Source organism: Melampsora larici-populina (genome assembly GCF_000204055.1).
Source record: "Melampsora larici-populina 98AG31 unplaced genomic scaffold MELLAscaffold_33, whole genome shotgun sequence".
In the NCBI taxonomy this organism is placed as follows: Eukaryota; Fungi; Basidiomycota; class Pucciniomycetes; order Pucciniales; family Melampsoraceae; genus Melampsora; species Melampsora laricis-populina.
Window position 1 is genome coordinate 609,319 of NW_006768797.1, and position 12,334 is coordinate 621,652.

The window sequence follows — 12,334 nt, forward strand, 5'->3', positions numbered from 1 at the left end:
ATGTTCAAAGCACTAGCCTCATGTGCAACACTTGGTCTGTTAGCGCTGACTTCGTCGGCTGCACCTCGTCCAGGAACCGAAGAACGCCAAGGGGTAACAGATCTGAGTCCCAGAATCACCCCAGAGAAGACAATCTTCATCAACACCAACATCGACTTTACTCGGCCAGCGGAAGTTTTCGACAACACAGGACGTGTCGTTCACATGATACAACCATTGTCTACTTCCGGAGAGAACTTCCTAGCAATTGTATCAACAACCGACCCGCTCGACGTTGGACTGATCAAAGATGTGGGTAGCGGCTGTTCTCAATAATCATAAAAGTATGATCTGTAAATTATGTCTTCCTTCGCTGATCATCAGCTTGGCATCAAATCAACCTAGGAAAAACCCAGTGATTGCTCTGCACTTTCCACATCGTACTTCTTTCACCAAAACGTCACGCAGGCCAACAAAAACAACCCGCCGCGCGGTCAATGGTTCCTACAAGATGCGACCCATCAGCCGGGCTCCTTTGATCGGGTCTTCGTCCGTAGCCCCAAAGGCGCACCTGCTGGGGAAATCCAAGTTAGTTCCACCATGTCCGGTATGGTGGCCAAAATATCAGGTAATTCTCTTTGTCTCTTGATCGATGTGCTCCATTGGGTGCAGGTCAAGGAAAAGCAATATGCTGAAGTTTCCATCCTTAACTGCATCGGATAGACTACCCCAATCCTCCGACCGGTTTACCAGCGGGTCACTACTACTCAATCTATTTCCCTGCTGACGAGGGTCATTCCCCATTTATTGAGGAGGTGCGTTAAAACCAGGGATCGCTTTGCTTTTCATTCTATTTCGTATGTGACGTCCAATAGCTGACGTTGCTGGTTTCTGATCGCAATCAGACCGATGCCATCGTGCTTGTTGTCAAAATCCTAGAAGATCAGAGACACTGCGCTTGAACGGAGGTCCTTGAATCATCTCAAGTGATTCGTGGCTTGACCTTCATTACAAATATTTCCAAATTGCACTTTTCATTTTGTATATTCCAACGCAAAACTCTTTTCTTTTGTGAGCGAACATGACGTCCTTGATCAACTGGCTCAGTGTCTAGTTTTTCATTTTTTTCAACTGGCATGTTGAAACGGACCTTGCGATCAATGCGATAATGACATACACGTTTGGAGTGGTATGATGATTAGTGCTCCTTCGATACTCGCGAGTCGATCGTGGTGAGCTGTTCTTGCAAAGAGCCAGCCAATAACATGAATCAATTCTTCGTCGATGAGTGTAGGTAAGAGCATCTGAACAATCCCACCTCTAAACTTGCAAACGCAGGCTTCCTGATTGACGTCTCAGGTTTTGAAAGCCACATATACCTATACATAATCTTTCTCTCGTGCTGGTCAACTGGCTTGAGTATTATGCTGCATCTTGTAATTTGACTGAATGAAAATGTTCAACTTGAGAGGGCCGTTGTTTCTTCATCAGGGAAGGATGGCACAGCAAAGACTCAGAATCTCGTCACTATTCTCGCAACAATTGTCGGTTTACAAATTGAAGCTTCACAAAATAGCTTTCTGGAGTGATCATGTTCACCGTTCAGATGAGACATGCTTTGATTGAAGATCAAGGACCGCAAGTTTTGCAGATACAAAGCGACATGATATCAGTATTTGAGATCTTAATCTGATACGAACATTCAATTATTGAGAATTCAGCCTGTGGCCTGCTCGGAATGGAGAACTGATTTGTGATATCTGCATATCGAAGTTGAGGTGATATGGACCAGCTTGTCAGTGTCACGGTGTTTCTCAACCCATCCCAACGACCAGTTGTCTACTAAATTGGTTATTTGTAGGGGGTTCAAAGCTCTACCGAAAGGACTGTCTGTTTGGTTATATATGGTATGTACATCCTCATGTATCCTCGAACCTCGAGTGCAGGGGTAATTCCAGCAACCAATCATTGAGATTTGACACTTTGGCCGGTCAAGCCCTGATGAAGCCTGATGAACTGAGGCGGTGTTTTTTGGGATACCACACGAAGGCTTCACCGTTCATCACTAAAGTTGAAACATCTCGCCCGCACAGCTTGACCCATCTCCACCCAATGCTTTCTTCATGCAATCTGCATTGACAAAGCGTGGGACTTGGATAAATTTAGGGTGTTCGCAGTCGGTAGAGCAAGATCGAGCAAGATTATTCGCATTGACAGTGAAGCTCTTCCTCGGCGGCGTGCTGTAAACCTGGGGCAGCTCTCTTGATGCTGCGGCATCGCATCACGTATGTAGTCTAGTTTAGTCGTCAGATCTCAGGATCGGGGGATATGTTTCAAGTGTTTCGAATTGGTCGCTCCTGCCATTATATAGATCGTGCTGGTAATTCGGTTTGATCCCCAGAATTGATCTTTTCCTCAAGTCCCCATCTTCACAACTCATCTTTTCAATGTTCTCTCAACAAAGAATCGTTTCATCTCTCAAGGCCGCACTATTATTCTCCGTCCTTTTCCCAGAAAATTGCTCTGCGGATCTTGGAACAGAGATCGTCGATCTAAGTCCCCGGATTACCCCTGAAGTCACATTCTATATCGACTCAAAAATCGATTTCAATCAGCCAACCAAAATCTATAAAGACGATGGTGAATCTTTGTACAACGTGATCCCTATGCCAGGCACTCCGGGTGTAATCACTCTGCAAGAGGATCGATCTTCTGATACCAGCACCTCCATACAGTTGGTTAGTACTTATCTTTAGGTTTGCTATACATTTTTCACTAATGATTATTTCTGCCCATCTAGAATGACATCAAATGTGTAAGCGGTGCCCAATGGCCCCCGTACTTCCTTGAGGCTTCTGCCAAAGGATGGACCTTGCAGGATGCTACTCATCAACCTAAGGACTTTATGAGCGTCTATAAAGGAAAATCTCAAGCTACTCTCCCTGGTGAGATCCAGACCACCGGACTGTTACAAACCACCCTGGCCAAAATTTCACGTGAGTCATTTATAACCAAAGACGACATCCTCAAGTGACAATCACGTACTCATTTGGCCAATTGATCGGTCCATGATCGCAGTTCCTCAATCGGGTCCGACAACCCTTCCCGAAGGCGAATATTATACTGTGAACATCATTGCGGACCGTGGACATGATCCTTTTGTGAAATGGGTACGTGGTTCTTACATGTCATCCAAGTATTGCTAAGATAGAATCGCAGCGCCAAGATATCATCTACTGAAGATAGCGGAGCTAATGTCTCATCTTGTGTTACATCACCACACCACAGGAAGACGCACTCGCTCTCACGCTTGAATTGATCCAGTATAGCCGCATGTGTGACCACACTCAGTAGTTCAGTTGACTGTTTGTCTTTGCGGGTTGTTTTTCTGTCGTGATTCAAATTTGTGAAGCAAACAGCTGTGGACGTGATTTTTTTTCTAGGCTTCTGGCTATTGTTAGGTAACATGAGATCAAAAGAAAATATGTACTATATTTGATCACAGCCACATTGCTGGATAAATGATATCAAGTGTAGGCACAGACTTGCTGTATATTACTACAACTGGTTACTGGTTCATAAAGAATCCTCTTGGACTCGCTTTCACAGAGGATACCGAGTGCTGAATGGGGCTTGCAGTTGGTGTGAAGTGAGTCGTCAGAAGAGAAGTGAGCATCGAGACCAGAGTCCTCTACAACTACAAGTGGCACGAAGGCGAGCGGATTCCGCAAGGAGCTTCCATCCAGTGGATAGTGCTGGAGAACATTCAGAAGGACACTTGTATTACATGATAATACAGTATGATCTAATCGAGCCACTCTACTACAATGTATTAAGAAAAAAAGAAACGAACCCAGCGTGTTTGTCGTAACGATTTTCAATGGATGTGGTTGAAAGGGCGACACTTGAAACCAGCAAACCTCTGTTATCGCTTAAGGCGAGTCTGATACTAACGGCGGGAAAGGGTGAGCGGCTGATCAGCGTATGCTATCAAACTATAGCCACTGCCAGTCGTTAGACACGGATCTCCAACTGCTTCGACACATATCGTGTATGTTACTAATCATCATGTTTGGTAGATAATTCAAATGAAGCTTGTCAATAAAAGTGAACTCGAACAAATTCATGAAGAGACACCGCGCTGGCGAATGAAACGTGGTTCTTACCCTCATCCACGAAAGTCAGCTGTAGAGGCCCGAGTGCAGCCCCACTCAATGCAAGTGTCAAGGTTCCGGAAGCAACAACTTGTCTGGAGTCCTGACCCAGGGATGTTCGGTATAAGCAAAGCTTCACTGGATACAGGCCAGGATTTGTGGTGGCTTGGACTCGAAATCTAATGTCATGATCAGGTTAGCATTCATATTTGGGAGAGACGATGACAATGTGCGGACTTGATTTCCACGTCACCCTTTCCCCCGAAGACTTTCCAACCGGGGGTTTGAGATTGACGTTCCTCTTCCCAAGTCGCGGAGCAAGTCCGTTTGTACATTCCAGAACCCTCGAGTGGAATGGGTGTTGTGGTTATGAGAGGTAATTCACATTCTACGCTTAATTTGAATGATCCCTGAACACCAGCAGAAAAAGTGGATGGTACGATCGTATATGTTCCAGCTGATAAATATGCAAGAGATCAAGAACCTCATTAGATTTGTCTCGCGAATGACCCGAATCTATCACGGCTGATGTAGAGACTTACGTAAAATCCCCTTTGTCCGAAGTTGAGCTCGTCCACGAGTATAACTACCTGAGTCAGCCACGAGATCTCTTCTTTCGACACTACATGGATTGCAAAGACTACCAAAATGAGTTCAATTCAGATACAGTTGTGAATTTCTAACTCAACTCATAGACTCTACCATCTCCATCCGCTCTTACAAGTTTGAGATTTAGAGCTTTCCCGGAGTCGACATCTCCTGCCTCGTCACACGCAAACAATGTTGCCCTCAATGTTTTCTTGGATGTTAACTTCGTTCGATCCTTTGCTTCACCAATCGTCACTCTCCACATTGGGTTGTTCATGAAAGTCGTTAGACTGTGATTTCCCCCCGATGTGCGGGTAGTCCATTTGCCCTCGACTTCTGCGGTATAAGGGAGGGTGACAGGACCAGCGTCTTGTAAACAACACGGAGATGACGAGTAGATGCTGAGAGTATATCCGCTGGGTTTCTGAGGGTTGTTAGATCGTTGGGCAGGCGTTCTTGGGCAATGAAAAGAAAAATTTATGGTGTATGCCGCTTGATGCGAGGATGGCACGAACCGAGTTAGAACGTGGATCGCATTTGAAAGTGGGGTCTGATTATTTGTAATTGCGTCAAAACGCGTGTCAGAGTGTAATCTATGGCTGCATATCGGGCAAGAGGCAGGTGGACTTACAGAAATAACTGGTTGGGGAACATAATCAGTGCCCTCAATGAGCTCATCATCATTTTCATCGTGGAATACGCTGAACGACATGTAATTCTCGCAGTCCGAAGGTTGGTCACTTAAGTGACGAGTAAGCAAAACCCAGACTTCCGCTTCTGCCTGTGATTGGGGCACGGGCCCGAAGCGAAAAGTGAATGCAGGTACAGGTGCATTTGAGCTGCAATCAAACAACGACATTCAAAAAAGGAGCAAAACCAAGAGGTCAATGACGAGAGATAGAACTCAACAAATGTACGGTTTGTTGATATTCGAAGATCTTTGGGTCCCAATTCATATATATCGTATCAAAGTAAATTTGTAGAGCCTCCCAGGAAATAGTGAATGTTCCCACGAGCTCCTTCTGTTGACTAGGTTCAATTCCTGGAAGAGCATCTTTGAGCTCGCTAGTCCAACTAGTTGACTTTTCGTCCGGTCTTGCATTCCAAGCATTGTATAACTTTACACGTCTTCTACCCGTATCATCTTCGTCCATGTCTAGGAGCGTACATGAATTTTATTCCGGAATGTGATCTGTATCAGAAACCCGCATTTGTTACGAAGTCGAGATGAGAGAAATTGAGTACCCAGAATGGCATAATTATGATGTGGGATCAGTCCCACCGAGTCCAATGCGTCGGAGATGTTGCCGTTGGTACCTACTGTCACCAAGCAATGTCCTTTGGGCATATCGGCACCAGGTTAGCGTTACAGAACTGGATCAATTACAACTTACACATACCTTTCTTAAAGCCTGCAAGCGCCCGACGCCAAGACTTTTCACCGCGATATTCTCCACTGCAGGTAGATGATTAATTATGAGCGTGGCATTCATGGATCATACAAAAGACAAAATTGGTGCATAAGTCACCTAGTTGTGAAAATTGTCTCTGGAATCCAGCCGGTCAAAGCACTGATATAGCAAGTCGATGCATTGGTCAGACGAGGGTATAATCACAAGTTATCTGGGGTGCATGCCTATCGAAATCATTCTGGCTCACTGAAGATCGACGCTAGAGTTCCTGTGTTGCGAACCATAAAAGTGTCAGAAGGGGCTACGGAGAAAGGGGGAAGGACTACGAACGATCCCACAAAATCATAGCCAGCCATCACTTTCATGTACTGTAAATGAAAAGGAAAGGAAATGTGTTTACAAAAGAAAGCCAAACTGCTAATATAAAGTTGTGATGGGAAGGGGATTGCTGACTGCTTTTTCAATGAGAGCTGGCCAGAAAAAATCTCCTCCACGACATTGAGCACACATCATCGGTCGTTCAATCCCCGTGGGAATTTTATCATCTACAGCTATTGTTGTAAATATAGTGATCAGGCCACAATAGACAGGAGGGCTCAAGATACGAACCGCAACCCGAGCAACAGTGAAACATCACTCACGAATCTTTGTAATTCAGAATTTGAGGTGGTTATGCATCTTTAGAATGACATCTTGATGCTAAACAGGGAAGAAACCGGACTCCACCTCTCTATAAGTTCCATTCAAGAAGAGTTTTACTCGATAGATCCCACTAGTCGTGGCTTCTGGATTGCCAGAGTAGTCTTTGGGGTACAGACAAGCCACATTGAGCTGAGACAAACTACCATCAGTTTGGGTATGCTTCATACGGCCAGTAGCGTACCTTGGAGGAAAAGCGATTCGCGTGGTTTGTAGACACTGCAAACGAGGCTATCAGTGAGCAATCTGTCACAACATCCTGTACTATATCCGTTGGATCAGGCTCTCCGGGTTTGTACAAAATACTGTTGGGATATAGATCGGAGATGGAGACCCAGCGAAGGAAGATGTTTTTTTGAGCCGGGTTCAAAGGTGGCTGTAAGTTCAAAAGTCTGCAGATGAGCGGATCAGGATATGGAACGTGGTTTACGGTCAAGATGCAAAGTCACGCTGGCCACAGCAGCAAGGAGTCTTGAGGAAGTTTCATGAAAAGTGCTGACCTCATATTGACTTCGTTTGAAGCTGAGGAGATCCACGGGCGATATGATTGGCCATTGATTTTTTCCGATCCTTTCAATACCAGGTCTTGTTCCTCTTTGTCACGCGAATTCGCCGATAATTATGAACAACACTTGAATCAATACTCTGATGCGATACAATATGTGGACTAGACAAATCCTAACCTAAAGAGACTCGATCCCGTACGGCAGCTTTGATGTGTCGTCGATGTGACTTTATCTGTTCGGCCCGATTCAATAACTTGGTCGACATCTCCTTCAAGCTTATCCTCAAGCTTCCGTCCGGTACATTACGGATCAGATACAAGTAGGTTTGAACAGATGATATGTATGACTGGAAAGCTTCGTCATAATCTCCTTTGGTTTCACACTTTGTAGCTCGGGAGGCCATTTTCTGAGATTGATGGATCGGATATCAGCAGAGTGGCTAGTGGGCGAAGACCTCGAGAGATATACCTGTGCGTCCTGAAGTTTTTGCCTCATCTCTTTGTTCAAGGAGTTCGATTCCATCGTACCAGAAGGCTTCCAAACGACCAAAAATGTTTAATTGAAAATCTGATGTTAAGCTGATGTCACCGATTTTTGCGAGACGGTGCACCTTAAGTTATCAGGATGGATGCGACACTCGAGCACGAAGAACTGAGTGATGTTGTAGAACTGCAAAAGCGAGGTTTTGACGGAGATCCTTATCAGGTGACGAGATCCCGCACCGGAGTTTTCGATTGATCGATCACAGCGTTCGACAGTTTGGAATGGAATTCCGTTATCTTGAGAATGAAACTAGAGAAACTTCAAAATAAATCGGAAAAGCTGAGCCGACGCACTCACGAATTACTTTGATAAAGCCGGGATGAGCAACGATCAGCGTTTGAGTTGCGTAAAAATTAAAATATCCGCTGGCCGACACCCTTCAAGTGTAGCTTCGGATCTTTTCAGTCTCATTGAACTTTGTCATTCTCCATCTTCAAACCGAACAAACACATTCAACTTGTGATCCTTCAGGATGACATTACCTTTTCAAATGTGCCCAAAGCTTCATATGTGAAACCACTGCGAATTTTGAATCCATGGGTTCCCTTGTAAACAGAATGTTTGCATAACGTTTTTATCAAGTATTAAACTTATCAACGTCACTTTCACGAGTAGTCGAGGGAGACCCAAGTACAGAAGCTTTGGATTTATCAATCCAAGTGAACTCCAGTCAACTTAGAATTGAAATACCTCAACATGTATGGTAAATCTCCTTGCGCAGACTTACAACCAAGCTACTTGTATGCGCTTCGGCGCGCAAGATGTTTCTCGTGTGCCCATCTCCTTGAGCAATTGATTTCATCAGGTTGTAGGTTTCTAAATCTCTTCTCTACATGGACAAAGTAGCTTTATGGACAAATTTATTCCACAACCTGGAGTAACAGGGGGAGGGATAATACCGAAGTTGTACATGGAATGTATAACAAAATGGATATAGCAGACACTCCTTTTCTTTTCTCATCTTCTCAAGGCGCACATACAATCTTTCCATCTTATCTCTCAACAGTACAGCCCTTAGTTCATGCATTTGTCAACGTCACTTTGTGATTCTTGTCTTTACTACCATTGACGGTGATCACTTATGCTAACCAGAGGCATCTCCTCAATCTTTGAAACATCTAATCAAGGTGGTTTTATGAGTTGAGATGTGGGAAAGATAAAGATATCCCTATGATTTAGGGCATAATATTATGATACTCTCTGATCATGTTGGTAGCATCGGGTGAGATGTGAGAAAAATAAAAAACGGGATCAATGTGAATTTGATGGTCCTTTAAAGATACCAGAATGGTTTTATTGAAAATATAAATAAAATTAGTTTAGTTGTGAACATCAAAATCAGAAAAGAAAACTAAGAACAAATCAAAGAGTGTAACCCAAAAAGATTAGAAATCACCAAAACTGAAAATCAAAACCCATCAAAACCATCATCAAGATCGTCTTGAGACCCAAATCCACGACATTCGATATCCAAAGTATCATCAAGAGTTAGCGAGAATTTCCTTGGTTGAGGTTTCCATGGTGGTACTGAAGTATTGGTATTGACTTTAGAAAACCAAGAATGATTTAATACTTTTTCACCTTTGATTCGTTTGATTGGATCAGATTGTAAAAGACCTGCTATTAATTTACGTACTTCGTTAGAATAATTACCTTGGAATGGAAATGCATAAATCCCTTTAAGGATCCTAAAGAATTTCTCTTGATTTGTCAAGTCTAAGAGAAAAAGAATTGTCAAACAAAAGAAGATTGAAAAAAAGATTAGTATATATATAAAGTCATGACAGCTTAAAAAAAGAATTCTTAGAAAAAAAGTTTTCACTCACCTTGATCTGGAATTATGCGTGTACGAGAATTAGCTTTAAGGATCAGCAATGGATTAAAATTAAAAGGAGGAGAAAACACAATGAAATCAAAGATTAAGATCCCAAATGACCACCAATCAATTTGGAAATCATATGGATTACCTCTGATCAATTCAGGTGCCATGAAATCAGGTGAACCACAAAAAGTTGAAGTCCTACCGTCTTGATCTTTCAAAGATTTCGAAAACCCAAAATCACATAAAGCGATTTGACCATTTTCTCGAATCACAATGTTTTCAGGTTTTAAATCTCGATAGATTATCTCATGGTCGTGTAAGTGTTGGAGACCCCGAGCGATTTGGATGCCATAGAATTTGGCTTCTTTTTCGGTGAATGGCTACATTCATATATAATAACAGATCAGCTTATGGAAAATTCATATATATATATAATTGAAAAAAGTTGGATTTACTCTTCGGAAATGTTCCATTAGTTCGTACAAATTGCCTCCTCCGAAATACTCCTGAAAAAAATTGAGAATCCAAATAATCGATGAATCAATATGACTTGGTCCTATGGATATGAATGATATAATGAATTCGAGATTGAAACTTACAAGAGTGAAAAACAAACGAGCTTGATCCGAAAAAGATTCATTCATTCTAAGAATATTTGGATGCGGTGGAATCGATCGAAGTACATCACGTTCATCTTTAACATGTTGAATGTGATGTGGATGAGTCAATGCATCTTTTGAGATTACCTTTTCGAAAGATTCATACAATTCATTACGTTAGCCTTGTTTTGATTTAGTTCAAGAAAAGTTTTTTTTAAGTTTACCTTCAGTGCATAGAGCTCTCCATTTTTAGATTCAGCTTTTCGAACTAGCTTGACGGTTGCAAAACTACCTTGTCCGAGTGTCTTGAACACATGAAAGCGACGACGATTTCCAGAGTGATTTAAAGATAATGTTGGTATGGTGGATATGGTTCCGGCTGGGCGTAAGCAAAAGAAATGAGCCTCCAATAATTCATAACGACAAGCATAGATTGAGATGAAAACTTACCTTGGGTGGATGCCATCTTGATTGAATTGTAGTGGATAGGTGTAGAAATGTTTTACTAGGAGAATAGATTAATTTTTTCACAATCGATGATTTGATGATTTGATGATTCTGATAAATCGTGCGTTGGTTGATCAAAAACTTTAAAAAATGATTTGGGGAAAAGATATTCTATTTCTTTACTGAAGAACTTAAACGTGAAGTGTTGACAAAATGAAAAATGCACCATCACTTTTTAAACTGAAGCTCATTAACATTTCAAAATTTCCAAGGCTTTTTCATTCTCATGACTTTTCTTACTCAGTCGTTTGCTTTTCTTGAAACCTAAACAACCAAAAACTCAGTTGAAGGTTAGTAAAATCGTGCTTTTGTCATGGATGAAAATCAGAAGGGAACAAGTCTGGTGTCGGCTGAGGCTCGATGAGCAATTGTATCGCACAGTAAAAGATTCCATCTATGTCCCATTAACATTCGAAAACCAAAAAGTTGAAAACTCATCGCAAAGCTCAGTGTTCACTGTCAAGGCTGTTCTTGTAGGTCTTGAGAGAAAAGCTGAGAAAAGCCAACCGCTTGTCTCTTACACACCCCTTATTGACATTTTCGGATAAAGCTTTATGACCTGTGTAAATAAACCCTACTAAACCGTCACAAACAGTCACAAACCGTTGCACCAACGGCCTATCTCATTGATAGCATATATACGTGTCAGATTCCAACGGGTGATGTAATTTAAGGCCAATCATGTTTGAATGCAGATCCTCTGTTCGATTCTTGAAAATCCTTGGGCACTAGGAGTGATCAACAGAGATCATGGAAATGCATTTAGAGCATCCGCACTCGTTTGCGGTTGTTAATTTGGTCACGTGCGGTAACAAACACAACATTTAGGGTGTTCAAACCTGTGCAAGAAATGTGCAAGACCGACGTGCAAGATCCGTGCAAGATCCGTGCAAGATTTTTTGCACTAATCTTGCACAGTAATTTTTTTGACAACCCGAGTTATTGTGTTCCAAACCGTGCAAAAACCGTGCGAGACCGACTCTTGCAAGTTTTGTGCAAGATCCGTGCAAGTTCTATTCATATCTTGCACAGAACTTGCACAAAACTTGCATGAATTGATTTTGAGGTTTGAACACCCTAATTAAGTAAAAAGTTACTTAACTCAACCAAATTTCGCACTCGTTTGCATTAGCAGCGCTGTAACTTTTATAACTTTACAGATAGTGCATGTACTCCGCACCGGTTGTGCAGTAAGGTAAAGTTTTAATTTTTTGAGTACACATCACCTGCTTTCATGGCCAGTTTTCATGTGATAGAGGCACTGTTCTCTTCTTTGCACTAAGATACTAATACTCCATCTACACATGAAGACCCGATATCATCCTGTTCATCTACTCGATCGATAGATCTTAATTTAAAATTACAAATTTAACATGAGTTTGTTCAGATCTTAATACATGAATTCCAATTAAAAAACAAAGGCTTTACTACATCGAGAAAGCTTTTAATGAGTCTGAATACACATAATGATCTTGTAAAAGATTTAAAGAATTTAAACTAGGAATAAATCCAACTTCATTTTAAT

General features: G+C 42.1%; 4 protein-coding genes across 4 annotated transcripts; 2 read left to right on the forward strand and 2 right to left on the reverse strand.

The window, feature by feature from the left end:
- MELLADRAFT_108984 (uncharacterized protein) lies at positions 1-941 on the forward strand (the record flags this gene model as incomplete). Its single annotated transcript, XM_007412828.1, has 4 exons — positions 1-291; positions 385-607; positions 703-794; positions 855-941. The coding sequence occupies 4 exons, from the start codon at positions 1-3 to the stop codon at positions 939-941; spliced, it is 693 nt and encodes a 230-aa protein (XP_007412890.1).
- Positions 942-2,426: 1,485 nt separating this feature from the next.
- MELLADRAFT_65334 (uncharacterized protein) lies at positions 2,427-3,333 on the forward strand (the record flags this gene model as incomplete). Its single annotated transcript, XM_007412829.1, has 4 exons — positions 2,427-2,717; positions 2,780-2,975; positions 3,058-3,149; positions 3,268-3,333. 4 exons carry the CDS (start codon positions 2,427-2,429, stop codon positions 3,331-3,333), a joined length of 645 nt encoding a protein of 214 aa, XP_007412891.1.
- A 173-nt stretch (positions 3,334-3,506) lies between these two features.
- On the reverse strand, positions 3,507-7,741 carry MELLADRAFT_123254 (calpain-like protease palB/RIM13; the record flags this gene model as incomplete). The annotated part of the gene is made up of 19 exons (XM_007412893.1): positions 3,507-3,801; positions 3,930-4,038; positions 4,146-4,312; positions 4,371-4,590; positions 4,676-4,755; positions 4,823-5,271; positions 5,353-5,560; positions 5,631-5,877; positions 5,967-6,059; positions 6,122-6,177; positions 6,251-6,292; positions 6,381-6,401; positions 6,464-6,501; positions 6,587-6,684; positions 6,775-6,778; positions 6,860-7,016; positions 7,060-7,208; positions 7,333-7,424; positions 7,516-7,741. 19 exons carry the CDS (start codon positions 7,739-7,741, stop codon positions 3,507-3,509), a joined length of 2,751 nt encoding a protein of 916 aa, XP_007412955.1.
- Positions 7,742-9,289: 1,548 nt separating this feature from the next.
- On the reverse strand, positions 9,290-10,622 carry MELLADRAFT_37779 (uncharacterized protein; the record flags this gene model as incomplete). The annotated part of the gene is made up of 5 exons (XM_007412892.1): positions 9,290-9,534; positions 9,708-10,083; positions 10,159-10,209; positions 10,303-10,449; positions 10,527-10,622. Coding segments are annotated over 5 exons (915 nt in total), but the record flags the coding sequence as incomplete, so codon positions are not given.
- Between the last annotated feature and the right edge of the window lie 1,712 nt (positions 10,623-12,334).